This window comes from Melanostigma gelatinosum (assembly GCF_949748355.1).
Source record: "Melanostigma gelatinosum genome assembly, chromosome: 2".
NCBI lineage: Eukaryota > Metazoa > Chordata > Actinopteri > Perciformes > Zoarcidae > Melanostigma > Melanostigma gelatinosum.
The window spans coordinates 17,963,557-17,991,535 of NC_136635.1; the positions used below are offsets into that span (position 1 = coordinate 17,963,557).

At 39.1% G+C, this 27,979-nt stretch overlaps 1 protein-coding gene across 1 annotated transcript; it reads right to left on the reverse strand.

The window, feature by feature from the left end:
- Positions 1-11,905: 11,905 nt before the first annotated feature.
- Positions 11,906-18,105, reverse strand: LOC306792093 (ephrin-B2a-like; the record flags this gene model as incomplete). The annotated part of the gene is made up of 5 exons (XM_079289100.1): positions 11,906-12,297; positions 13,572-13,688; positions 15,782-15,874; positions 17,030-17,313; positions 17,999-18,105. The coding sequence occupies 5 exons, from the start codon at positions 18,103-18,105 to the stop codon at positions 11,906-11,908; spliced, it is 993 nt and encodes a 330-aa protein (XP_079145226.1).
- Between the last annotated feature and the right edge of the window lie 9,874 nt (positions 18,106-27,979).

A 27,979-nucleotide genomic window follows, 5' to 3' on the forward strand; every position in this document is an offset into this window, starting at 1 on the left:
CATGGGCATGTTTTTTGTTTCGCATTAAAGTCTAAATATGCTAAATGAATGCCCAACTTCACAAATCCCTCCCCCCTGAGTATAAGCAAAACTGCTGTTGAACATGTGCTCATATGACTGCCGTCAGGGCTGTGATCCTGCCTCGTGTTCATAGCAGACTATCAATGCTGCTGAACGTCACGTCGCAAATTAGATCTGCTGCACATGGCCCAGTCGGGAAACGTGACTCATTTAATGTGGTGAAAAACACTCCTGTAATGCAACATTGGTAAAGTATTCACCGGGTTGCAGAAATCAAAAGTAAGGTTTGTCAAAGTCAGGTTTCTTGACCAAAACACATTTTGCCACCGCATGTAGTTCCAGTTTCACCCAAAATCAAGAGGTTTGAATAATAAAGCAGTCAGAGAGAAAAAAAAGTGTGTTTAAAATGTATTCTATTTCAAGAAACACAACAATTAAAACCCATCAATAATCACACACTTTTCATACAGCCAAAACATTACAGGACATGTAGATGAGTGCAGCAGTTTTCTAATCACTTGGGTCGTGATCCTGGGTCAGCTCCATCTCCTTGTTCCTATACAGGCCGGGACAAGTGCAATACCTTCAGGTACACAGCATTGCTACTAATCCCCACCTGCACAGGAAGGGACATCTCCAAATATCCAAAATGTCATACACGTCCCAGTTTTGATGAAAAGCAAGCCCATTTGGTGGAAGATGGTTCATCAACCTAGTCAGTTTTGCATGGATTTGCACAGCAAACACCAGTTAAAGCTGAATGCAAACCAGCAAAACTGACCATGCAACGATTCAAAGATCTTCTGGGATTATGGACATCAGAGTTTCAGAAAGACGCAGTAAGTTAGAAGTACTTCAAGTGCTTACATTGCAGTAGATAGGATAAATACACTACCTGCACTATAAGCACTTTAGTACTGCTGAAACCGACTCACTTGAGCACCGGAAAAAACACGCCTGGTTTTCAAAACAGCGTTACATGTGTATTATGACAGATTGTGTTTAATGTGAAGACCCCAAAACCAAAAAATCGTAACAGGTGGAGAGCAAGCAGGCCACCATCAGTTTTGCATAGATTTGCACAACTCATCTATTCTTGTAGTGCAACTATGCAAAACTAGCAGAGAACTGCAAGATATTTGAGCCCAATTGGAAATTAGAAATGGTCTGGTGGCGCATATCACAGTCCCTTATGCCAGAAGGAGCACTTAGGGCAGTAGGTGCTAGTCTATTTCACTATCTGCACTAGATGCACCTTAGCACAAAGACAGTACTTCACACGACATGTAACATCAGATAATCGGCACATCAGTGTCAGGATATTGCTGTAAGTGCCTCCACTGCAGTAGGTATCACATAGTACTACCTGCACTGTAAGCACTTTGACAATACACAGACCGATTACAGCATTGCTGCCCTCCAGCACCATCAGAGCGATGGCCACATGGCTCCAGGTGGCACATTTGGATTAAGGTCCTGCACTTCGTAGCGGATCTGAAAATGAAAAAAAAACGACACAGGATAGCTTGTTAAGATAACGAACACGACTTTTTGGCATTGCAACAAGTTACATATGCAGGTTGCTTGATGCCTGAGCACGTGCGTGATTAAAAAACGCGGAATTCGCATTTCCATCAGTCATAGTTGTGCACCACCATCGCTGATTGGTCGATAAGTACGAGCGGTAGTTTGTGGTACAATATGTTATGATTTATCGCAGCAGCACGAGGTCACTGAAAAACATGAATGAGCAGCACTGCCTGCGGCCCGCGTTCCCTGCGACACGGGGGCGCCTGCGCAGGGGACGGTGTTGTTCACCCCTCCCCCACCCGTCTTTAACATGGCGCCTCGAAGTGCGCCAACCTTAGCATAAATTACTTTAAACCAAACAGAGCTACACGCCAATGTAGAATTGCGTGTTGTCCATTTAGACTGGCGGAGCCACAGTGGCTTGCATTTTCGGACCGCAAACAAAAACACTGCTCCATCCATGTAGGAACAGATGCTAGCAGCCGTGCACTGGTTGGGAAGGTAGCTTAGCGGCTGCGAGCTAATGTGCTAGCTCGAAGAAAACATGGCAAACCGTTTTAACGTTACAATGACTTAAATTACTACTTAGAGAAGCCGCAGGCGCAGTTTGGGATACAGTCAGTAAAATGGCTGGCTTTTTTAAAGATGTGGTTTGCAAGCGCATAAAATAAAGAGTTTGGGCGACACTCATTAGCAGCTTAGCAAACAACAAACTAGCACACTTTTGAAAATACACAAACAGCATATCTGTCCCGCTGGGTCGGCTGTATTTATCTACGCCTAACTTTACGTTAACATGATGCCCACCATTGTATTGTTTGTCCTTACCCTACAATAAGACAGTTCAGTGTGTGCAGCTAGGCTAAGCTAGCTGAGCTAAAACGCGCGGCCTAAAACTGCCCCATGTGCTGCTGCTTTGTTCTGGGGGGCACTTTAACTCACACACCACTGCACTCGAGACTGAGCAACAAATTAACCAGATTTACAAACTTACTTTTCAGATATCGGACTAGCATGTTTATACCAACTCGAGGGTTGTTATAAGGAGGCCTGTTTTTTTGTCAACTAGTTGCTAAAGCGCAGCGGAGAAAGCTCCCGACAGCTTTTCAAATCTCCCTCATTCCCTCAATGGTGGAGCAGAGGGGGCTGCCATGCGCCTCACGTTACACTGTTTTCATCGCCAGCATATCATTTATGTTTAGATATCCCGCCAGTGTGATATTAAAGACACTTTAAAAAAAACACGCGTAAACCACATCGTTTGAGAATCGAGTCAGCGAAACGGAGATACCCACAGAACCCCAAACCAGACTTCCTTGCCGATAAACATGCGCTCAGTAGATACTCACCAGCCGAAATCCACCATCTTCGCTCACTTGCTTGGGCTGCCGTGTAGTCTCTTACCGACAAAAGAGAGAAATAAATACGCAATTATTCCGAAAACTTTTCTACCCGCGGACAAAAACGGAACATAAAGTGAGGTCCGAGCCGATCGTGAGCCGATTTATAACCCAGAGACGCTGGTTAAAATGATTGCGGGGTTGGGAAAGTGGCGCGAAGGCGACCAGTTGGTAACCATGTGGGTGAATGAAGGGCGGCTCCCACTGAACGTAAATATCGAGCTACAACCCCCAACTCTCCCTATTAGCATACATAAACTACGGTACTTCCGACCCACATCTCTGGAGGAAGGAGAGGGAAACAGACGGGGATCACCGCGGCTTTAACGTCTTTAAATATAAAGGAAATATACACACATGCGTAACGGGGAAGAAATCCTCCGAAGCCATTGAGTTTTATGTTCATTTTGAGTTTTGCATTAGGCTAATAAAAATATAATTAATCTCAAAATAAGTTTTATATTTCAATGAAAAATAATAGTGAAGGAGTGAAGCTAATTCATATTTATAGTGATCACATTTTATGCTTTAAATGCCCTCGATGCTTGTATAATTATAAAATAAAACGACTAATTAACCTGTTGCTGCTCCACAACGCATTCAAATTAGCCCACAGTGTGTTGTTTTCACATGTATCGACCTGAAGCTCATCTATATTAATTAGTTCGGGTTTTTTTGTGTTGGCCTCCATACAAAGAGAACAAAAAGAAAATGTTTGTTTATTTAATGTTCTCATTCGGGAATCTAACAGGTTTTGCATGATGTTGAAAACTGATTCGGTCACTTTTAAAGATACAAAACATTTGGTATTTTATGTGTTCTTAATAAACTAATAAAATTAAATATTTACATATCTTTTAATCATTGAATTTATTTAACAACCATTATAAACTATTATGTCTATTGCACAGTAGGATAAAGTAATGTTATATATATATATTATATATATATATATATATGTGTGTTTTATAGATATATTATATGTATTCACTGTAAAAATTGTGATAGGGCTTCGTTCATATTTAATATATAAAAAATAGTAACCTATACATAATAAAAAAAAAAGACTGGAGTTTTGATTTCGAGTTGAATCCAACAAATTTCATTGATTTATTAAATAGATTTGACTCAGTTTTGTTTCAATAAAATCAGCTGCAAATCTCGAAGTAGAATCTAATTGTATTTCACCAGGAACGTAAAAGATGCAGAAATCTGATTAATTTCACTTATTGAGAGGTCTTTGATTTTAATCAACTTACACATCAACCCACGGTATTTTGCTCCACGTGGACATCAATCTGCCACCATCAGGGACAGGGGCTGCTGTTCTCCCAAAGGTAAGACATTTACTTTTATTAGGTAAAAAAACATTTATAACCAAGTTGTACAGTTAACCTCAGTACAAGAGGCCACAGAAGGAGAGATGGATTTACCGCCCTACTTCAGTGTACAGTATGCTTCTAAACAGGGGTTGCAGCTCATGCTGACTGATTACACTGAGCTGCTTTTGTGAACGGAGCTCTTCAAATTATATAAAATGATGAACACTCATTCAATTTGAGGCTATAGCTGGTTTGATTATTTGTTTTTCAGACGCAGAATGAGTTTCACAGAATCACAACGATGCACCTTGAATCATAGTTAATGTCCAAGCTGGATGAATTCACTCCCAGGCTGCTGGACCTTCTCCACTTAAGAGCAGAACCTTGGGGCTGAGGTTGCAGGCTATCCTACTTTCAGAGGTATGTTATCCTGTGATTCTCTCCACAAACACAGGATGAAATAATTGCATGTTTTTGAATAGTTCATATACACTCTGTGGCAACTTTAATAGATAACTTTAGAATGTTCAGTTTTTTACATCTATAAATATATACATAAATATATATTCAATTCATTCGAAATTCATTTTTATGTTCACTTATCGGTCAATTTTTAAAAGGACATTATAGTGACAGTTGCAAGTTACAAATAATTTTTTATGATTTTGGAGACCTCCTAAAATTTTGCTCGTGAAGCTTTCAGAGGGGTCTTGGACCCCCTGAGATGCCCCTTTTTCTGTGCACTGGCTAAAACATACTTTATTAACACTTCTATGACAGTGTCAACAAAACGTGCTACGCAATATTTCTTTGCTGGGTGGGACTGATGACTTTGTATTGAAATGTTTCATGAGGCTGGTTCCATCAAGGATCTATGATAGGGGTTTGTTTTACCGTAATATAAGCCACATGTTTTAAAAAATTGCAGCTTTGACAAGTTTTTCGTCAGAAGAAGACTTTTACTCCATGAGCTTAATGTTTACTTTTGACTTTCAGGCCACCAGCCATCGTGACAGCATCAACATGACAAGAGATGCTGTCTTCTGTGTTTGAGGAATCTACAGATCAAGTATTAAGATCTTATGATGTCAGTAGATCAAATCACAAAATACAATCATAACTACATTTCTTACAGTAATTATTGGCAAGCTACTGAGGTTTGTTGTGTCATTTGTTGCCTCTAATCGGCCCTTTCAACCAATCTGACGTAGCACGTGATGATGTGACGATGGTGTGATGTCTCTTTTAGCCACTTGTTAGCAAGTGGCTTTTTAAAGACACGTCAAAGCTTCAACTTTTAGAGGTATATTTATGGATATATTTTATAGCATAGAACAAAACGTGAAAGTATCTTAAGATCTTGTTAGATTTCAAACCCATTATTTTTGTGTTTCAGGACTCATTCCTGAACAGCTCTGTTTGGGAAGGACCTTCTTGTTATAGCTGTACAGTCTGAAATACCCAATGTAGGGTGTATAGAATAACGTTTTTTTCTTGAATGTTCAAAGACACATCATTCAGTTAATTAGATAGATAGATAGATAGATAGATAGATAGATAGATAGATAGATAGATAGATAGATAGATAGATAGATAGATAGATAGATAGATAGATAGATAGATAGATAGATAGATAGACTTTATTTCAGACTCATGGTCCAGAGAGACAAATACATAAAATTACAGACACAAACAACAAAAGTACGTAGGCCTAGCAATGCCTTACAAAGAGACAGCTGTACCAATGTCTATTGTCAGTGATGTCAGATTTGTCTGTTTTGGGGCAAAGTTAAATTTACTTAATTAGTTTGAGTAATATTTTTACAGCAAATTCATACAACAAATGTTGATACAGTTTTAACAAAATTAGCTTCCAATAACTGATTCAAAACAACATTTATAACTGAAATAATGATACAAAAAATGATCTGATGACCAAATAATTTAAATACATAAATTAAACAGATAGAGAAGTTTTTTAAATGTATTTAATGGAACAATTGTTTTAAATTAGTAAAACATGTTTTAACTATATTCTGTCAGCAATATTTTTACCTTCAAAGTAGTTTTAGGAGCTATACACCAGACCCAAATGATGAAAACTACATACATTTGGTTTGTGCAGTGTAATTCAAATTATTAGGATCATAAAATGTTTACAATCATTGTTCTGACTGAGTTCATCACTGAGATAAACCAAAATGTTTGGAACATGTTGTGCTCACAGCTGCACCGTATGCTTATTACCTGACCTTTCTTGCTTTCTTCTCAGATTTAAAACAAAACATCTGGATGTTGTGGTGCATCACAACCAAAAGGCAAAAGCCTTCAAACCACAACAGAAGAGCAGTCGAGTACTACAACAAACTCTGGGGCCTCAGATGTAGGGCCCAGGCTCAATACCCAACACCTTTTCTGCATTTCGTTCAAGGGAACATCTCTCAGAGCACTTTAACAAGATTCATTTGAATGTTTGAAATTACAGAATTGTAAAATACTTTGCAGTGAGATGCAAAGTATAAATCCATACGAGCCTCCTATGTATCAGGTGTTTGCTGCATTCTGCAAAATTGAGTTTTATACTGAATATAAGCGCCCGAGGTTCTGTGTTTTTTTTCAATATGTTTATGATGGGAATGGCAGAGATTTGGAATCTACTTTGATCAAAAAGAGTTACAGCTGTTCTTTACGAGACAACATCTTGAAGATCATTTGACTAATTAACATGATTGATTGAACATGAGGTCGATATTGACATATCAGATATGGTATAAAGCTGCCATGAAACAAAGAATATTTTCTAAACTGTACTTACCGTAAGTACAATCTTGAGTGACTTGAATACTTCCATTGTATGCTGCTTTAAACCACTTCACTATATTTCAGTGGGAAGTATGCCTTTTACTCCATTTATCATTTATAGAATACAATACGAAATCCTTTCCCTTAATGTTTCAGATGTGTATGAGTTGACAGACTTAGCCTCTAAACTTTTCACGTGGTTCAATTTAAATAATAATAATAAACATTTTCACAGTATCCAGTGTTGCTAACTTTAGTTTTGAAAAATCCTTCCACCATTGAAGGCAATAGCCGGAAAACCTTGTATGGTTCTAGTTAGCACCTTTATTTCTAGAGTACTTACTAGAACCATATAAGGCTCTTCCTTTTGTCCCCATGGCAGAACCCTTTTACAGAGAACCATGTTATAGGGAATGGTTCAACCCCAAATCTCTTTTATAACCTTCGAGATGTGCTAACAAGAACCTGTAGGTCCAACCCATAATATTCTAATGTTCCAAGAGGTTTTCAGAAGAACTTACCTGGTTCTTCACAGAGTTTACAAAGGGCCAGGGATGATGTGGTGCAGCAAAACCCACAACAACCATGGTTCACAATCATCATCAATCAACAATCATCTTTTGGGGATGTGAGGGGTGGAAGGATCCTTTAATCAACAATTCAAAAGGAATTATTGAAAATAGTTCTTAATTCACACCCTTAGTCTTAAGGAACCCTTGAAAAACTCTTTCTTCAAAAAAGAGTTCTTCTGGAGCAAATGGTCGTGGGTGGAACCTCAGTCCTGAGGGCTATATATGAGTGTCTCCTGCAGCTTTCAGAAGAAGTAACACAAATCCTTCCTATTATGTTTTTGTTGGCAAAACAAAGATGTAAATACAGTTAAATAAATTAAAAAACAAGTGTTAATCAAGAACACCCCAGTCCATTTTCATTGAAGTTTATAACAAAGAAATAAGGGATGATCCCCCTCAAAATCATGAACCCCCCCCCCCCCCCTGTTAAATGCCCCCTTGAGTAGTTAAGAGTACAATGGGGGTTTGATGCAATGCTGTAAGTGGTTTTACCTTTCATTAGCTGGAATAACAACAACCCATTGTTATTCGTGATGTGTTGTGTTGAGAAGCCACACAAATGTGAGTCGCTTCAATGCAGGTTTGCTGAAACACAGGTATCGTGTGAGGAGTGTACAATCGGCTGCTGACCGTCAGTGATTTTATCAAATGTGCTGAATCCTGTGAACCGTCACAAACATACTGCATGAGTGTGGTTCAGTATGGTATCTGGCCAGCAGAGGGAACTGGCAAACTAAATACTGTACTGAAAAGACATGATTGCATTTCAACTGTAAGAGGAAGCACTTACCACAACTTCCCCATTCCTGGAGTTTCTGGTGAAAAATACATAATCTTTATGCAACCCACTGAGAGGAGATGGATGTGTGTTTTCTCAGCAGCTGTGTGCAATTGTGTGCTGCATGCTGGTGTTGCAGTAAACCACACTCGGTTGTCCTCAGACATAGATGCTGCAAGTCCACTTCAACAAAAGGCGAATTTGATTTGAGCTTCAATGCTCACTCCTCGAATTGACCAACAAATATGAAACGATACCCCCTGATACCAGAATATCTGTTCTTCTTCTCTGACATCTCTGGGAGTGGGAGCGTCAGTCATGACCCCCAACCCCCCACACAAAGTCAGTGGTGGGGCTAGTTCCTCTGCATATGGAAGTGGGCTGGGGGGTGGGTGGATGCAGGGAGGTTGCAGACTTCACATCGTCCCATGGGGTCAGATAAAAGCTTACAGCTCTCCTTTTTAGACCTCCCTCCTCCTGGTAAAGCTCTGTGCTCTCTGCAAAATTGTAGTTAAAGATGTGTAGGTATCAGTAGCAAAAGCATTTCAGGACACTTTATATTAGATAGTTTATATTATTTGGGACAAAGATAAAGATAAAACAGCCATGCATATGGACAATACAGCAACACATAGGCATGGGATCTTTTTATTTCTGCACTAAAAAACTGAGCAAACTTCCCAGGTGAAATGGGCAACTTAAAAAAACAAGCTGGTAGCACTTGTGATATTCAAGCCTGTACTTCCAAAACATCCCATCTGATACAGTCCACTTCTGCCCCTTTTCTCCAAAATGGACAACCATAGCCAAGCCCCTCCCACAACAGGGGCCATGAGCCTGGGGCTCTCTGTTTTGTTCTTCCTATAGAAGCTCGGCCACCATTGTCTTTGCATGATCCCGAGGTCAACTGAACTCACCTCACCCGACAACAGCCCATTCAGCTGTGAAGCTTCACGTAGGACAAAAACATCTCTCAGGACCAAGGATCACTTCAAGTGAGGGGGTGGGAAGACACACACACACACACACACACACATGCACGCTCTGTAGTGTTTCAGAGTCACAAGCCTGTTTGTGTTATATTGTGTTTTCACAATATAGCAAGACACTAGAGCCATGTTGCGGTTGTACAAAGTGATCAAAAAATAAATTGGTATATTTGGACATGGATCATTGTCGACTCCGAATGTGTTTCCCCATTGAAAACACCCAGAGTGGTTTAAAATTGTCAGTGACACGTTGGTCTATTAAGGAAGTAAATTATAGAAAGAAGTAATGATGTTATCTTTGACACATTTTCTAATTCTCTCAGATATTTTAAAAACATCACTCGCCTGAGGGGAAACTGCATTTTGCTGCAGGTTAAGAATGAGGCCATCCACGCCTGTCATCTGCAGCTCTTTATTACAAGTATATATATCAGGCTACAGGCCAAATAGAAAAGTAATGCATTGTGGAAGACATAACTGTAGTTCACTCCAATGTTTTCCTGCCAGTTGTAAGAAAAAAAATGGCAGTTTACTGATATTTTCTGATTCAAACTGGTTTAATTTCAGCTGAGCAGTATTCGGATGCAGTCGAGAGCACATGTTCTGGAGATCCTCTAGTCTGGCTTTCAGAGGCAACAGTGTCCCTGGTGGAGAGGAAGCTCATGGAAGCTGACAGGTTGAAAATGTGCGGCATGATGTGGCTGAAGGAGCATGAAACATGTTCACCCATGGATGCCGTGCACAGAGCCTCAGGAGACACTGTGGGACAATGAAATGCTGAGTGTTTTTATATTTATATCAAAATATTTTCATTACCTTTGCAGATAGTTTCATAGCTTGCAGGTAGATTACACAAACGTGTTGAACTGCAAAGATGACACTAGAGCTGTTAACCATCTTCATGAGTGAATGGTTCGGAGAAAGAACCAATCAGAGATGTTTATGCGGAGCCTTCTCAGCATCTTTTGTCCTTTTTTTGTCGATTCAACCTAATGGAGAACAAAAACTCATCATGGTGCTGTTCACTGCAGAATGGCAATCACTATCCCATGAGCACCATTAAATACTGACGAGATATGCTCGGCAGCGTCTACCCACCCAGAATCATTCAGAAAACAGTTTTGAGTTTAAAGTTTGTGTCACACCAACCACAGCTAAAACACTTATGAAAACATCTGAAAGTCCTTTAAATATAACACAGTGGCTATAATTGCTGCAGGGGACCATGATGGTCGCAAAGCTAGCTGTATGCAAACAGTGGTGCTGCTTGAAGTCTTAGTCATTTTGTAACCACAAGGAAAACTGTAACTGAAAACTTTAATTTCTCCATTATTTTCTGAAGAAAAGACGACGGGCAACTTTCACCCCTTTAACGAGAAACAAAACCATGTCCCATGTTTAAGGACAGCTTTAAATTGGGCACTGCATGAAAAGAGTTGTGTTTTCAGAAGGTGACATGATATTGTCTAAACAAAGCAGCCTGGAACAGAAGGATCCATTGCACTGAACAGCATTTCAAACAAAGTTTACACAATTCAGAAAATCCCATTTAAGTGCTCTCACATTTGGTGTGTTGGAGTCTTTTTTGCAGATTTATCAATAAAAAGCACATTTACTGTTCAAATGAGGCTGCCATGGGCGGTGGAAGTGAATAAATAATATATTTCTTTTGTTTGAGAAATAAAAACATAACAAATTGTCATTTTGCTGTGGTGGAAGAAGTACTCAGATGCTTTACCTAAGTAAAAAGAAAATCTTGAAAACCTTCAAATCAAGATGATTTAGTTTCCTGCCATCTAAGACAAAGAAAAGCAGCAAACCGTCATATTTGAGAAGCTGAAAGAAGGAAATGTTTGACTTCAACAATGAATTAGTTATCAAAACAGTCCTTGATTCATTTTAGTGATGACAGACTTAAACTATCCAAAGTTCTTCATAAGTTTTGTTTGTAAATATTATTAGTACTTCATTTAATGTACTGAAAGTAAAGTAATCTAAAAAAGGGCCTCTAGTGTTATACTGATATATATTATGTTTACTATATTATGTTATTATTATTACTATTATTATAGGTGGAGCTCCACTTTACATGCTGTTGGGTAAATTGCAACTTATTATATAAACTCATGATATGTTTTCTATGCAAAGTCTTAATCTGCAAAGTAACGACCAACTGGCTGCTGCCATATGAATGCAGTGAAGGAAAAAGCAGAATATTTCCCTCTGAAATGTGGTGGAATGGAACGATATGACACATAAAGCTCCTCTCTGATTGTCTCTCTTCACAATATCAAGAAAACAAAAAGGTTTGCACTTGTGAAGTATGTGGTCAGTGCAAGACAGCTCTCTGATGTATGTATGACGACTTTTGGTCGTGACATTTCTTCCCATCAAGCACTACAAACTTTCAACCTAAAGCAACGGATGTGTGTCTGTGTGTCCCAGACAGTGGAGGATTACCAGCCACAGACTGGCATTAGAGCAGCAGACATCAGACTTTGTAGTAGATGTTGGTGGGACTCTGGGGTGTTATCTCCTGCACGATGTACACAGGGGGCCCGTAGTCGCTGCTCGCGCGCTCATAATGACGACACATCATGCTGTCAGAAGCCCGCAGAGGAAAGACAACATCGCTGCGGTCCGAGTCGTTGTAGTCGCTGCCGATGCTGTCCTGCTTCGCCACGGCCATAGTGTTGAGGGACACGGAGGCAGACTGCTGGCTCTCTGGGACAAGGCGACGGCGACGGTGCCTCCACAGCACGAGCAGCATAATTATGACGACCAGGAGGAGGATCACACAGCCACAGACAACCCACATCAACAGGCCTGGCTCGAAGCCACCGCCGCCACTGGGATTTGTTTGTCCCGTTTCTGAGCCCGAGTCTGTCACAAGAAGCAGAAGAGAGACAGAAAAGAGGAGAATTAGATGAAAGAGTGAACTAGGGCACACGACACAGACATTTAAAATGAATTCCTCACAGTTTGTGCAGCTTGATCAGTATATGTTAACATGAAAACCCTCAGGCAAAGCGACTCCAGAGGATATATGCTCTAATCTTTAGTGTCTTTCTGGTAAACAACATGTTGCTTTTCTCCGAATAAGAAGGTTTGGGGACAAGCAGGTTTTGGAACAAGCAGGAAAATGGAACCGGCAAATGGTTTTAGTCATTTTAACAAGATATGATACAGTATGGGTGATGTTGGTTTTCAATCAAACCGGAAAGCCAATTCAATTTCAGACATACACATCAAGGGCTGCACCTCCAATTCCTTTGTGAACTGCATTGTGATAGAATAGTGTGCATCAACAGCACTCAAACATATTCAGTCTGTATGCTGTCTGGTTTGATTGTAATTTAATTAGGCTCTTTTCGAGCGACAGGATATATATTAAGTATATCAGCGTCGTTACAATTTATAGGATTCTTCATACTTTATAAATGTTTTCCATATGCAGATGGAGATGTCAGAAGCAAGTACAAATATTTCCCTTTCTGGATCAAATCAACAACAAAATGTAATTAAAAAAGATCCGTCTGTAAAAGACTATATTCGTGTTTTTGCATGTTTGTGCCCGTTTAACCCAAATCACAAATATTTTAATTCACTGAATGTATTATTCCTTTCCTTCAGTGTCGGGAAAATAAGAAAACAAAAAACATAATCAGTGACGTTTATCAGTAAAGCTAAAGAATAAATCTCATTTCTGTTCGTCAACAAAACAAAAGACTGAAACCAATAATGATGAGATGTCATTGGCCTGTTTCCTCTGCACCAAAGAGCAGAAACAATTAGAAACACATTAATCGGTCCCGCTGTTGCATTGAGCTTCTTCATTTGGATGAATATGGGCACTGCAGTTTATTTTGACTCAATTCCACACATACTTTCCTGCTTTGTGGCTGAAATTAGTCCTCAACAAATATTTACTCATGTTTGGTTAACAATGGCTGAAGACTGCCGCGCCCCATTATTTTTGGAAAATATTCAGCCTATTTTTTAAACACAGACTGTTGACCTTTTTGCAATATGTTGTTAACAGGCTAAAACATACAAAAATATGTCTAATCTTAAAGATTGTAAAGATCAAACATGTCAGAACTTAATGGTACACGTCTACGTATTCTCCAGGCAACATTTCTGCTTTGTCTTCATACCAGTTTTGCTTTTACTCTCCTTTTCTTTCGCAGAGGGGTCCTTGGACTTGGACTTTGGTCGTGTGGGTGGGAACCGAGTGGGGGACTCCTGGAGGGTTGAAGTTGGATCTGAAGCGTCTGCAAAATAAAACAACACATGACTATTAGCAGCAAAACGCTGCATCTCCTAATTTTCCCCGCATGGTGATGAGTGCAGATGGGGTTATGTCAAAATGTTCCTATTGTAACTATACTGACGTCTGTTGAATCATTAGTATTTGGTGTCAGGATCAAAGCAAAAAGAGGTTTTCCTTTAAGAGATTATTTTCCACTGGCAGTCATTCAGGTAAAAGTGCATCACTAACCTAAATAGACCACAAAAAGTTGTGTTCTGAGTCACGACTGGGACTCTCGTTTCTTTCTTGACTGGAATCACAAATGCATTCACTTTCTCAGCATTCATACCAGAATTCAGCCGATTCAAATCCCTTCTATGGGTTTTTTTACGAAAGGAATTTTGGGAAACCTAAATGGGCACTCCACCATTTCTACAGTTTTATGATAGCGTAAAACTATCAAACTGTATATAAAGTAGGTAAAGGTATAGCTCCACATCAACAAGACAACAATATGAGATGCTGATTACACATTGGTGCATTGGTATTAGCCATCTACTAATGTCACTTTACATTTTGCTGATAATACTTTTGTACTTTTACTGAAGAAGGATATTTATTACAGGGCTTTTACTTGTAATGGAGTATTTCTACATTGCTTTGTTGCTACTTTTGCGTCAGTAAAACAAGTGAATACTTCCTCACAAGTCCCTCAGCTTTATGGAAGTGCAATAGTAAATTGCTGGAGTGTCTCTTTAAAAGTGTAGTAAGATGGAAGTTTGAGTTAAATGATCGAAGCCTGCAGAAAAAGAGGAACACACAGCACTTTTCAAATCACAGAATAACTGCAGGAATTCATTTAACACCATTTTCTAATGTCACTGAGCAGTTTCCCGAACAAGTGCAAGCAAGAGACGTACTGCAGTAAACGTACATATACATTGGCCTTCAAGTGATATGGATACAACTAAATTGGAGTTTCTTCCTTCATGGATTTTTTTACTCATTTAATTTAATTTATAAATTTATAAGGACAACACGCATTCATCAACATTTCTGCGTAGCATTCATTCACTGTTGGCAATAGTTGAATTTTACTCACACCACATTTAGCACGAATGTACAAATTAACTACATGATTCGATTTTCAGTTTTAAAATGCTCAATCCATGAATCCATAAATCCAGACCTAAACAGAAGTGTCGTGACCCAATCACGAATCTAAACACAAGACTGGAAACTGCAGGAATTTGAATGTGTAGAGAGATTAAAACGAGATTACAAGTAAATCTGAGTTATTAATGTTTTCTGTTGCTGTTAAAAGCTTTGTTTACATCAGTTGCGGTTTGTAAACACAGCAGGAAAACAGCCCCATATCTGCAGTTATGATCAGTTGAGAGACACACAAAATGCATATTTTTCATCTCAAATCCTTAAATAATTGAATGAATCACTTCACATTCATGAGGTCACAAATTACACGTTGGAGCAGTAAAAAAATGCTTTTAAAGTTTTTAGCAACACACACAGAAACACAGCATCTGTTTAATGTATCTGCTAAATGCCTGTTTCATCAAATACAAGATAACGTGTCGAATAGAAGAACAAACCACACCACCATAACAACGTATTGATAGTTAAAGAAAGAAAGAAAACAATGTGTATGTGTTGATACTGTGATCAAACTTTTGGACATTTAAAGTAATGGGAGTGAAGATATTCATAATCTGCATTATTAATGTGATGCACAAAATAAAAAATAAAACTAGTGGCTAGTTTATACAGCGGGGGAAAGATGATTGACAGCCCGTATGATCGCATGCAGGATAATACTTATGGCCTTAAGATGCCAGCGGGTTGAATTAGGGATTTGCAATAATTCATGACGGCAATCTCTCTTCGAGAATGAATAGATGATCGAGATTATCTGACTACTTAACAATCATTCCAGAGAGGAGGGATATTATTGCATTACACATTTATAAAGCAGAGTGAAACAATTGTTGTCATTGTTCCTTTAGCATCATTTGTCAGTTAATCAGTTTCTCCTTCATCCACGCACCCAGCTGTACACACACAGACACACACAGACACACACACACACAAAGTACTTACTTTGGCTGACTCTCAGCACCAGCTTCATGGATTTGGTTCTGCACACCCCTCCATTAGTATTATCCAGACCCTGCAGAGAGCCTGCAGAGGTGGCTGACATGCAGAGAGAGACAGAGGGGAGGCAAACATTATCGAGTAATGTTTCACATTTTATGTTTCATGCAACCATCATCATATAAGATTATCAAGCAATGCATAGTTCCATTATGATTTCTTTGCAGACGGTTTAGCCAGTTGCTGAATGTTGCAACACGTTGGCGACAGAATGTAGCTACACTGTGATGTTACAAGCAGTATCCAGATAATCACACACGAGGGCTGCACCAAATAATAATGAATACATTGTTTTCATCATGAGTTCCCAGAGCCCAAATAGATGTCTGAATATTCCTTGTTTTGTCTGATCAGCACTCCAAAATCAGAACAAAAGCAACAAATCCTCATGTTTAAGAAGCGGGAACTGGAGAAGATGTAGCATTTTGCAAGAACATAAACTATTAATTCATTATCAATATAGTTACAGATAAAATGTTCTTGTTGAACTGACTAATCGCCTCACCTCTCAAAACGTGTGTTGGACAAAGTGAAATGAGAACATTTTCAATTTTAACTTACATAGAAATTGCCTAAATATATTCAGACACAAACACACACCAAGAACTCTTGTTCAACCCATCGCTACCCCCCCCCCCCCCCCCACACACACACACACACACACACACAGACTTGTTAGCAGCATTTAGGTCAGATAACAACATCTCACAGTTTACAAGCCACGTTGCCATGAAAGCTCCCATCAAATCTGCCTGATGCTATAAAAGCCTTGTGTGATTTGGGGCATGTAAGCCCTTGGAATCACACTGGCCTGCCAGAGCGAAGTGTGCTGTCAGAGCGTGGTGAAGTGGATGAGGCTACATTGTCAGACTTGCTCTCTATCTCATGCATCATTTGCCACTAAGATGCTGGTTCAACCGGCAGCGGCCCAACCGGCAGCGGCCCAACGAGGTCACAATGTTTTTGACTCTCACGCAAACTGACAAATTGAGAGGGAGCTAAGGATGATGGCTTCCTCTTCACCCACGAGGAACAAAGAAACAGTTGCTAGCATTGATTTGAATCCACCTGTAGGAAGCAGCGGCTTGTGATAGGTGTTCTACTGATTTTTAAGTGTTCATGTGCACAGAAACATACACTCTGATATCATGTTCGAGCTGAACATGAGCCGTGAGGTTGCACACAGTGACTCACAGGTGATATAATAGTCCCTCCCCTTGAGGAACTCCAGACCCCACAGGTTGGGGCTGAACTCCTGGAACTTGAACGTGAACTTTACGTCCTGGTGAGGCTTGTCGCAGTTCAGCAGCGGCGTGTCCGTCTTGGCGATGGTGCAGCTCTCCATCTGGCTTCTGGAGACCAGGTACACTCGGTAGAACTCCTCCTTTCCCCCCGAGGAAGCATCCGCCCGGGGACACACAATGTCCATCTTATCCCCGATCTGAGGATACAGGACCAGACCCTGACCCGGACTAAATCTGTGTGTGAGATAAGATGAAGTGTAAAAGCATCAGTTTCGTTCAACAAAGAAAAATGTCTAATCAAGTTCAGGAAAGGCCCCAAAGGTGACACCTTCAAATGTTTTGTTTAAGAAACAAAGACATTACATTTTAAGGCTGGAACGATTCGTCGACCACAAATTATTTTGATAATCGATTCAAGCAAATATTAAAATAATTCCTCTGGCCTCTCGGCCGTGAGAATGTGTTGGTTTTCTTTGTCTTGTGTGACAGTAAACCGATTATATTTAGGTCGTTTCAAACTAAATAAAGATCTTGCTTGCACTCAAGGAATTTTCAGACGTTGTAAAACTCTAAACAAGAATCAATCAATCAAGAAATGAATCCACAAATGTATTGGTAAAGAAAATAACAGCTAGTTGCAGCCCATTCAATTTACAATGATACAAAGCATCACATTTGAGAAGCTAGGGCCACAGAATGTGCTTCATAAATGAACTGAAACGATTCATCGATTATCAAAGTTGTCTGTGATCGATGGGCGAATTGTTTTCGCAGTCACTCTTTTGACATATCAAAACTGTGGTCTGATGGTTTTCAGTAAAATGGTTTTATCCTCTGATTAACGGGATCAACTGCAAGCACAAAGCAGCAGCATCAAGTATCACCATCTCTCAAGTGTGAAACTGCTTCGTGCACTTACTTCGTGTTGGAGCTGCTCCAGTGGATGGACTCCAGAGTGACTGCACGACATGAGCTGATGACGGCCAGCAGGATCACGGCGGCGCAGCTGCATGTGATTCTCCCCATAACAGGAATAAATCGCAGGTCCAAAGCGGCTCAGTATCATAAAACAGAGTGGAAAGCGGCTAAAATGTGTTGCCTTTGCATGTCTCCGGCGGCTCCAGGTGCGCGCACAGGACGCATTCCCTCCAAGTTGCGAGTCTTTCTCCTGCAGTTGTGAGAGATTTTCCACATTGTGCGTAATTGGCTAGAAAATCATTCGTGTGACGAAATGCATGTATTGGGGACAGAGACTGTGAGGAGTATTTCAGTCATCAGCTGACTGACCGGTCCGCCCATATACACTGGCTCATGCGTACTGGAGAGACCGGGGCTGGTTGGCACAGTTTGTCTTCACATTAAGATACTGAGATAAGTATGAGATCAATTAAAGGCTTTATTTCATTGGTGGAAATGGTAGAGGGTTTGGTTTCCCCTCTCAATACGTTTTAGAAATATAATATAAAAAAGATCACCTGCAAAAAGAGTTGGCTACAATTTAATTTCTTTCCTTCTATTCCCAAAACCAGTTTCACCTCAATGAGCTAATAGTTCAACTGTTTTATTTACAAGTTAAAATATTTGTTATGAGTTGTTCCTCAGCTGAAGTAAAGACTGTAAAGCCGGTTGAGACAACTTATTGAATTATATAAATAAAAGCGACTTCACTTGACCGATGGTTTATGATATAAGGGATTTCTTGGGGACAAACAGTGATTTGTGAACAGTTTATGGGTTTTTATGTCTATCTGGAAAACTCTTGTTTGCATTCATGATTATTTACCATGGTCATTTCATCAGAGTTGCCTTTAAATATATATTTTAAAACGTTGTTTGTATTACTTTTTTAACTCAAAGTTTTCATTCTTCTCAGTGAAGTAACCATTTGAGGAAGTTCAGGACACGGGAGAACAGATTTGTTTGATCGTGCATTTGGTGGTCTCCCCTGTTGCAGGGGGGCATTGATGTGGTGACAAACAGAGAGACAAGCTCTGACTCAGTGATTACCATAAATGAACATGCTCTACCCAGAATACACAGACTTTAATACATTTAAATAAAACAAAAACATTAACCATATGAGATTGAGAAATACTGCGTGCCCGAGCTTCATTCTTTTGTGGATCAATGTATGTAAAATCATCATTATGGATGGGCTGGGATGAGTGTATTTTCTTTAAAACCCTGTGTATTCTGCGTTTAAAGAGCCATGGCTGTAATCCCTTCATTTTCAGAAAATCAGAACTGACAAAGTGGTTTGAAAGATTGCACTAAGACTAAAAGCCCCCACAAAGTCTGTGTCTTGAACTGACTGACTGGGCTGCATGTGAGTTCAAAGTGCAGCACCTTTCCATATTTATAATTCTTTTTTTTCTGGACAGAAGAAAACAGATGCAGAGATGTTTTCTCATGTAAACACAAAATGATACAGGTCAGAGTGCGACAAACTTCAGATGTTTATTTTTATTTGCTTTACTTGTCATTCATTCAGCAGAATAACCAGGCTCATTCAGGTGTCAGGGGAACTGTACAAACCCAGTTTTTGTCCAAAGCATTTCTCAATTTACCAAAAGCAAAAGACCCACAATAAAAAAAATGAATATATCCAATATGAAACGAAGGGACCTGAATCACAAAACACATCTCTGCACGTCTCAGTTTTAGATACAGGTATCTCTGGTGGAGCTAATTTATTCGCAATAGGTAAATTGAGCACAACAGAGGACAGATTATGGTCTGTTTCATATCATATTGTGAAAGCCATATATCTCGAAAAACATAGGCATTTTCATGTGTCAGTAATTGTTTTCAACTTTGTGACGATGCATTTATTTTCACATTTGTCACATGATTTCGTATAGATTATGAAGTAAACCAATAAAAGAAACACTTGTAGTGATATATGATTTTCAAAAGGATACATTATTTTAACGCAAGACAGCTATACATTTAATCTGTGTGATCAGACCTCTTTAAGTGTGTAGGCTATAATGTGCAGCGTTGTGCTGTAAGCCTGAAACATATACTCCATTAAATCACAAAGGAGTCAATCTGCACATGCCTGAGAGGAGGTTAGATAAACCAAAGTGCTGTATGTGGGTTTACAAACAAATCATGTTGCAAAGGTTGCAACTCCAATCTGTGATGCATCAAATAAAAATATATTAAAAAGATATGCTGTGAACTTTAAATGTACTACGACTGCAGCATCTTGACATCTTTACAGAGATCCTGATAGCCCTGTATGTGTGTGTGCGTGTGTGTGTGTGTGTGTGTGTGTGTGTGTGTGTGTGTGTGTGTGTGTGTGTGTGTGTGTGTGTGTGTGTGTGTGTGTGTGTGTGTGTGTGTGTGTGTGTGTGTGTGTGTTAGTCCACTCTTGTTTCACTTCTTGTCTGTTTGGGCATCGTTCCTCGGTTGAATGATGACTCCCTCGTCCCAGTAAACCAGCATCAGAGGTAAAAGCGTTGGATGTAGTCGTTGGTGGCTTGTTTTTTAAGTGAGATCTCCCAAAGTGAAGCTAATGCTAACATGTTAGGTGTCTGGTAATGAACAACCCCTATCACGATTAGCATTAACCTCAACCTGGGACTAGATTTGAAGGCTGTTTCATCGTCCACGGGCCCACCTCACTGTTGGTGTTCAGGCTGTTGAGGACATCCTGCAGGGGGTGACAGACACACTTAGCATTGGTTGGCATTAAGAGGAGATTTGCATTTGTTTCATTCACAAGTATCATTATGGAGATTTTTTTTTAAAGCCCCTTCTTCATCCGCTGCAACACTAAAGTGATGTACACACGGATGCTTCAATAATTATGATTCAAGTAAATCATTCTGTACACAGAACATTTAAAGTCTATTCACTTTTTGTATCTTTATACTTTTACTGAAATGACATTATGAAAGCAGGATTTTTACTTGTAACAGAGTATTGCTACTTTGATCAAAGATCTGAGTACTTCTTCCACCGCTGCACTCATCATGCTGGGAAAATAACTGGCCATTGTTGTTGTTTTTTGTGGTAACCTAGGTAACAGTAACAACAGCAACGGTATTGACGAACTAGTAAACTGCCTCTCATTTAAATGAATAAAACAATTTTAACATTTTGTACTTAAAAAAATCCAATCAGAATGATTAACCTATATTAACAAAAAAGACTTTGAGGGGGAAATTCTGTTTTCTCTACACTCTCACCCACTGCCTCATTCATTAGAAAACAATACACATTATACACATTTAGCAAATTTGAACCCCAATTCTCCCACCACTCTCCTCATATTTCCCTTAACTTAATAAACCACTTAAGTTTGAAGTTTGAAGAGACATCATTTAAAGTGTCAATCTTGAAGATTTTCATTTAAATCAATGTCTGTTAGGTCATTATCTATTGCCAAAGGAGGTAACACAATGCTGATTGAGCCTGTAGTGAACTGATGACAGTATTGCAATATTTACATATTTGCAATATTACAAACCGGGTGTCTACTGCAACATTCCCAGAATTTGTGCTGTATTACAGTTTTTCTTTGTCATATACAAACAAAATTTTTTACTTTGCACACTATTCTAAAAACTGCGAGAAGAAATTCTAAATCAACCAGGACTGAAATCTTAAGGATTGTCACCATCAGTGTTACCTTTCCCTGTAATTCACCCCGGTATGTTTGGTACCTTCTGAAATTCCTAAATACATTTATGTAGCTTTGAAATATGTTTGCGACCCTCTAGGGTTCTGTGAGATTGAAGAGTTTAAATCCGGTATGTGAACGAGTGTTCACCGAGTTTTAAAAGACTGAAACAGTCCAGGTGTGACGAAGCAGCTGGAACTATCAGCAAAGTTTTGTTTCTATCATCTCCCTCCAGAGTTGTCACGAGGTCTAGCAGGATGTAGCAGGTGCGGTTGTCTTTCGATTCTGGTTGAGGAGATACTAATCTGAGCTGAGGTGTTGTCAGACAGTAATTTTGTCTGTTTGTTGTAATGGTAGTTAGGTAGTTAGGTAGTTACTGACCGGTCTCCAATTCCTCTTTCAGCAACAGGTGTCTCTCTCCATCTCCTCCGCTGAGTGCCTCTCTCTCTCTCTCTCTCTCTCTCTCTCTTTCTCTTCTGTCTGCTCTCCACCCTCTGTATTTGTCTTTTATACACTTGCGTGTGACTCATCTGAAATCCCCCTTCTAACAGAATGACAATTAAAAAGAAAAAGAAAAGCACGCAATTTGCAGTAAGATGCCATTTATCTTTTATGTAAATGTTGCCTACAGAAGAGAAAATGAATTCACTTTTTGGATTTTGAACAGATTATTCACAGCTATGTCAAAAAAAATAGCAGTTTGACATCATGAATTATTTGAAATCAATTAAACATTCAAATATGTAACAAGTCAAAGGAAAATAGATGAAATGTACTGTGTAAAAGATGAACCTCTTCAAACTCATATGAAACTATTTCAATGTGTTATTCAGAGAGATTTAATAAAACGGCAGATGAATTAAGTAAAAGGGCATTTGAGGTCAAATTCTAAGTGTGTATGTGACAGTTAAAACTCAGTGTAATTCGGCTCTGCTCACATTATCGCCTCAGGAAAGAGAAAGGATGGATGAATAAAGAGGACTTTCAAAAAAATAAGAGTTTCCTTATTTCCCCTCAAGAAATAAGACAGAAGCTGTGTCCCTAATCCATAGAGTACGAATCCTCACATTACACAGTTTTAGCATGCAAAATAATTAACACTTCTTTAAACTATTAGGAAGTGACACAATATGAGCAATGTCAGACATCCATAAAAAAAGCGTCTCTGGACTGCAAGTCAAACCTGAACAATAGAAAGCAAAATATCTTTGAGATTAAATACATACATTCCCCTGTGTGTACATTGGTCTGGTTTGAGTTTATTACAAACAAAGTCACTTTTCCAGTGTGGAAACTCTGTATACTAAAAAACCTGCTCAGAATTAGTTTGTAGTGGATTTGAGACACAGCGTACGAGTCCACAGCCTTGCTAGCAGCTCTTTGAAGCTGTAGAGACACTGGTGGTATGAGCTAAATGTTAACATCAGCACGCTAACATGATCACATTAAATTGTAAAAAATGAGACTTTAATTTATTATAAAGCAGGTCTAGATGCTATATAGATACTGTAAAAGTATCGAAACCCTAAATCCATGGAGCAATACGCAGTATTCAGAAACGGTGCCTTTAAACGAGCCTTCGTGATTTCCGTACGGTTGTGATCACAGCTATACAATGCACAGACCGCCTCACAGTTTTAAACGTCTGTCATTGTGTCCCAGTTTATATCTGGTTGCGTTGTGTGTGAATGACACCAACTGACAGGAAGTAAACATGGACCCAAGCTGTTGCCTAGCAACGCACTTCTGTTGAAACAAGCAAAAAGGGCGCGTGATTGCGTCATTGACTACAGGTACATTCAGATAGCCGGTGTGAGACAAATAAAGTGAATTAATCAAAACATGTTGTAGAACAAATGCTTCTAAATGAGCACAAAATGTCTCCTTTAAAGTAGTACTTTACCCACAAAATGAGCCTAAATGGGTAAATGAGGTCCAGGTTTTAACAACAGCAAAACTATGTCAAAGCATCAGTTTGCAAACTCTGACACAACTACTGACGTGGACTCACACACAGGAGACAGTAAAGGAGGAAGTGTTTTAAATAGTATGATTTAACAAAGATGCATGTGTTTGCGCAGCACTAAGCATTGATAAATGAGACTTGGATTATACTGCTCAAGTTGGGTTACAGTTTGTAAACAGATTTTCTGATATAGTTTTGCTGTTGTTAAACCTGGCCAGTTCAGTAAGGATTTACTCTGTTCTCAGATTCTTTGTTCGCTGTGAAAGCACCCGAGAAAAGCAAAGTTTTCTTCAAGAATTCAAGGCAACACAGGGTGAGTAATTGACATACAAATGGTCACTTTGTGGGGGAAGTATTCTTTGAGAAGGTATCATGTTCACCATCTTAGTGTTTTAATTCAATTCAATGTATTTGTATATCACAAAATCACAAATCACAAATTTGCTTAAGAGGGCTTTACAATCTGTAGAGCATTACGACGTCAGAAAAGGAAGAACTCCCCAAAAAAACCTTTTACGGGAAACAAAAGGGAAAAAAACTCCGGGAGCGCAACAGGGATCCCTCTCCCAGGACAGCCACAAGTGCAATAGATGTCATGTGTACAGAACATAATAGAATTACAACATAGTCAAGCCATATGTTAGCATGCGTTAGCTAATTAGCACTAAACTCAAGTACTGAGAATGAAAGTCATTAGTTCTGGTATTTGATAATAAACCAAAAGTGTTGGATGAGATGTAATGTTGACCCGATGGTGGCGTTAGAGAAAAAGTCAGCAAATCCCCAAAGTCATTAGGAGACATCATCTGGGAACCATGATTATCTGTATAAAGGTTTGTGCCAATCAATCCAAGAGACGTTAAAACATTTCACTGGATAAGTGAATACTTTAACCTGCTGGTGAATGAAAAGAAAACAGAGGATCACCAAAGTCCTTAGGTTTCATCATCTGGGAATTTAGGTAATCTGTACCAAACCTCATGGCAATTCTTCCATTAGTTGTTGAGATATCTCACTAAAATACGCCAAACCATCCAGTTTGTCCTTCAATGATCTGCGACCATTTCATTGAAAGTCGCAGTGATGCCAGAAACCGTCTCATATATTGACTCACACAGATATTACAGACCCATTTCTTAACAAGCCACCTGTCCAATCAATGAACATTATGACTGTGCAGGGTCGTGAAATGAATTGGATTTCTGTTCGACAGTTAAGGGAGTGTCACCAGTGGGGATTTTGACAGAGACCCTTTTCCCCTAAATGACTGTAATCCTGCACACTATCCTCGTTACATATCGTATAGGTGCCGCCTAACTGGCCCAGAATCTCGCTGCCCGCAGTGTTTGCTTGTGGTAACCCAGTAACCAAGTCATACTGCTCTGTTTCTGAGAAGACAAGGTGCCTCCCCATCCATTCTCACTCTCTATCCCTCCCCTCCTCCCCCTCTTCTCCAGCACTGAGAAGAGCACACTTTGGCTTCATGCAAACAACTTTTCTACCACTCATACGGTGGACGTGTGTCATGTAGGCTACATCACATTCCTGTGAGTGTGTTAAAGAGGAAACACGTTTGAAAAGACTGAAAGTACATGAGGAGGCGGGGGAAGAAGCAGAGACGTGATAGGGACCCTCCCCTTCATGTACTGGAAATTCACGATGTGTAATATGCCAGCTGAGGAGACTTTAAACTTAAACAATCCTCACTTCTTCTGTCTGGCTTTTTTTTTTGTCTAATCCCTCTCATAAATTACAAATTTAGGGAGAAAGTTGCTTTCACTTTTCCCTTTTTACTTAAAAAGAAAGGTTGTGTATTGTCTTGGTGATCACAAAATGTATATCATGTGTGAACATATGTGTTGAGATACAAAAAGAGAGGAACTGACATCACATTCAGATGTTAAGGGGAAAGCAGATCCTAATCTTTTTTTTGAAATTCAAGTGAAGTGGCAAAACATAGACTTTTGTCAGAAGGACCTTTCTTTGTCACCTTCATTCATATCCTTGCCTACTTTCGATTCTTTTTCGAGCTACTACGGTGGAAACCAGAAACGAAAGCCAGGGTGAAAGTTTGTCGATTACAGCAAAAATGATTTGATGTCTTGTATTTATGCCAATTCTTTTTCTCTCTGTTTCTACAGCGCGGAGCTCTCTGTCAGTGTTTCCACGTGGGCAAACCGCTCTCTGTTTTCCTGTCACATGTGGTCTGTGCATGAGAGGCCCAACATACGTACAGCTGATATGATCTGATCACATTTCCAGCTCTCTATGGCATCGTCCTGTCTTGGTGTCCTCAAAGTGTGTGTGTGTGTGTGTGTGTGTGTGTGTGTGTGTGTGTGTGTGTGTGTGTGTGTGTGTGTGTGTGTGTGTGTGTGTGTGTGTGTGTGTGTGTGTTTTCAGACAGAGACATGCAGATTATCATCAACAACATCTTTCCCAGGCCAAAAGCAGCTTTTGTTTTTACTCCAAAACAAAATGAAACAACTGATAAACACTATGACACACATAACGCTATTCCTTCTCTTTCACAGTGACGTACCACAAGCTTGCTTGGTTTCCCCGACCAAAACCCCGGCAGCTAAAATTAGCAGGTTTAAAGGAAGTGTGGGTGAGCTGGAAAGACCAACGCTGGTTATGAATGATTCAATTCCACAAACTACTTTGAATATATGCACACTTCTCAATTTCATTGGTTATTGGAGCTGATCCACATCGACTGATTCAGTGAAATTTAAATCGGACTAGTCTACTTGCACAGCTAAATGTCACTTTTTTTCAAAATGAATGGAATTTCTTTTCTTTTTTTTAAAGATTTGCATACCACACATAATATATGTATTTATGGATCAAAATAATTTACTTTTGTACAATTCAACTTTAAAGCATTTGTTTATGCTTTAGAACAAAATAAAAGGTTTCAAGACAGTAAAATGATTTAAGAAAAGAGTTCATAAGCTCAAATAATCACTTCACTTCTCTACACAAAAAGCAATCAGTCCTAAGATGTTAAAAGACAAATCAATTGTGAACCTTGTTAACTGTATTATAGAAATGATTTAGTTTTAAATGAAAATATTCATAACAACATAATAGGCTTTACAAATATGAGGTTTTGTCACTTTGATATCATGGAAATTAGCTGACATGGCATCTATTCAGAAGCATACAATGTTTCAGATCCTCACATGTATTCCAAAACCCACATGTAATCATAATAAATAAATCATCTAATTGTCAATCTAAATGTTGTATGGCCATTTATGATTTTGTTTCCTTTATAGATGTTTAATTCAACTCTGTGCTTAAATTGGTTTCCAGTACATTCAAGTACATTCACTAAGTACTGTACACTGAACAGGGTGTAGCATTACGGGGGATCTTAATAAGGGGCAAAAATGGAATATGACGTTATAAAATATGTTTTATATCTACATACAGAGCGGGTCCTCTTCATGAAGCCGGTCACCATGTTTCTACAGAAGCCCAGAATGGACAAACCAAACAGCTCTACAGAGGGTCATTCACGATTTGACGTAAGCCATTATACAGCCGAGGCACACGGGAGAAGTTTCAGTTGGTTGAAATCTACAATCTCAGCGCTAGATGCCGCCAGATCCTACACACTAGACCTTTAAGTACTAAAGTAGCTTAAGTTATTTTGAGGTTCATTTACTTTATTTAATCGTTTCCATGTCCTTCAACTCCACTGTAATTTGGAGGCAAATACTGTACTTTTTAATTGACTACATGTACTTGACAACTTCAACGATGTAATAATTGATTAACAGTTGGGTCAATGGATCAAAAGTGCTGAATGCAGAATGGATACAAATAAACACTGACATTGCAGTTATGTTGTTTTGTTTTTTGCTGTTAATAAATTAACAAAGAAAATCTGATTACAGCACCAAAAAAAAAGACAAATAAAGACACATTCTAAGGATCTTGATTCTGTTCGTATGCATACCGTTTGAATTAAGATGAAAGTGACTGATAACCGGGACACAGTAGACACACATTTGTAAGAGACATACAGTATGTCAGTACTTGATCAAAGGTGTCAAACAAGACAATAAAATCCCCTAAAATGACTAAAGCAACTGTCTAATTCATTCTCGATGTGAGTCCGTTAAAGCTCCTCATGTATTTAGAGTCATCACAAAAAAAAAAAGAAGCAAGAAAGGACAAAAGATGTCCTCATTGTTTGGAGAATGAGCAGCACTACCACCTACTGGTAAAGGTCAACTATTGCAGCTTGATTATAAAAAAACATTTTGTGACCAGATTATGTCTACAGTAGAAAT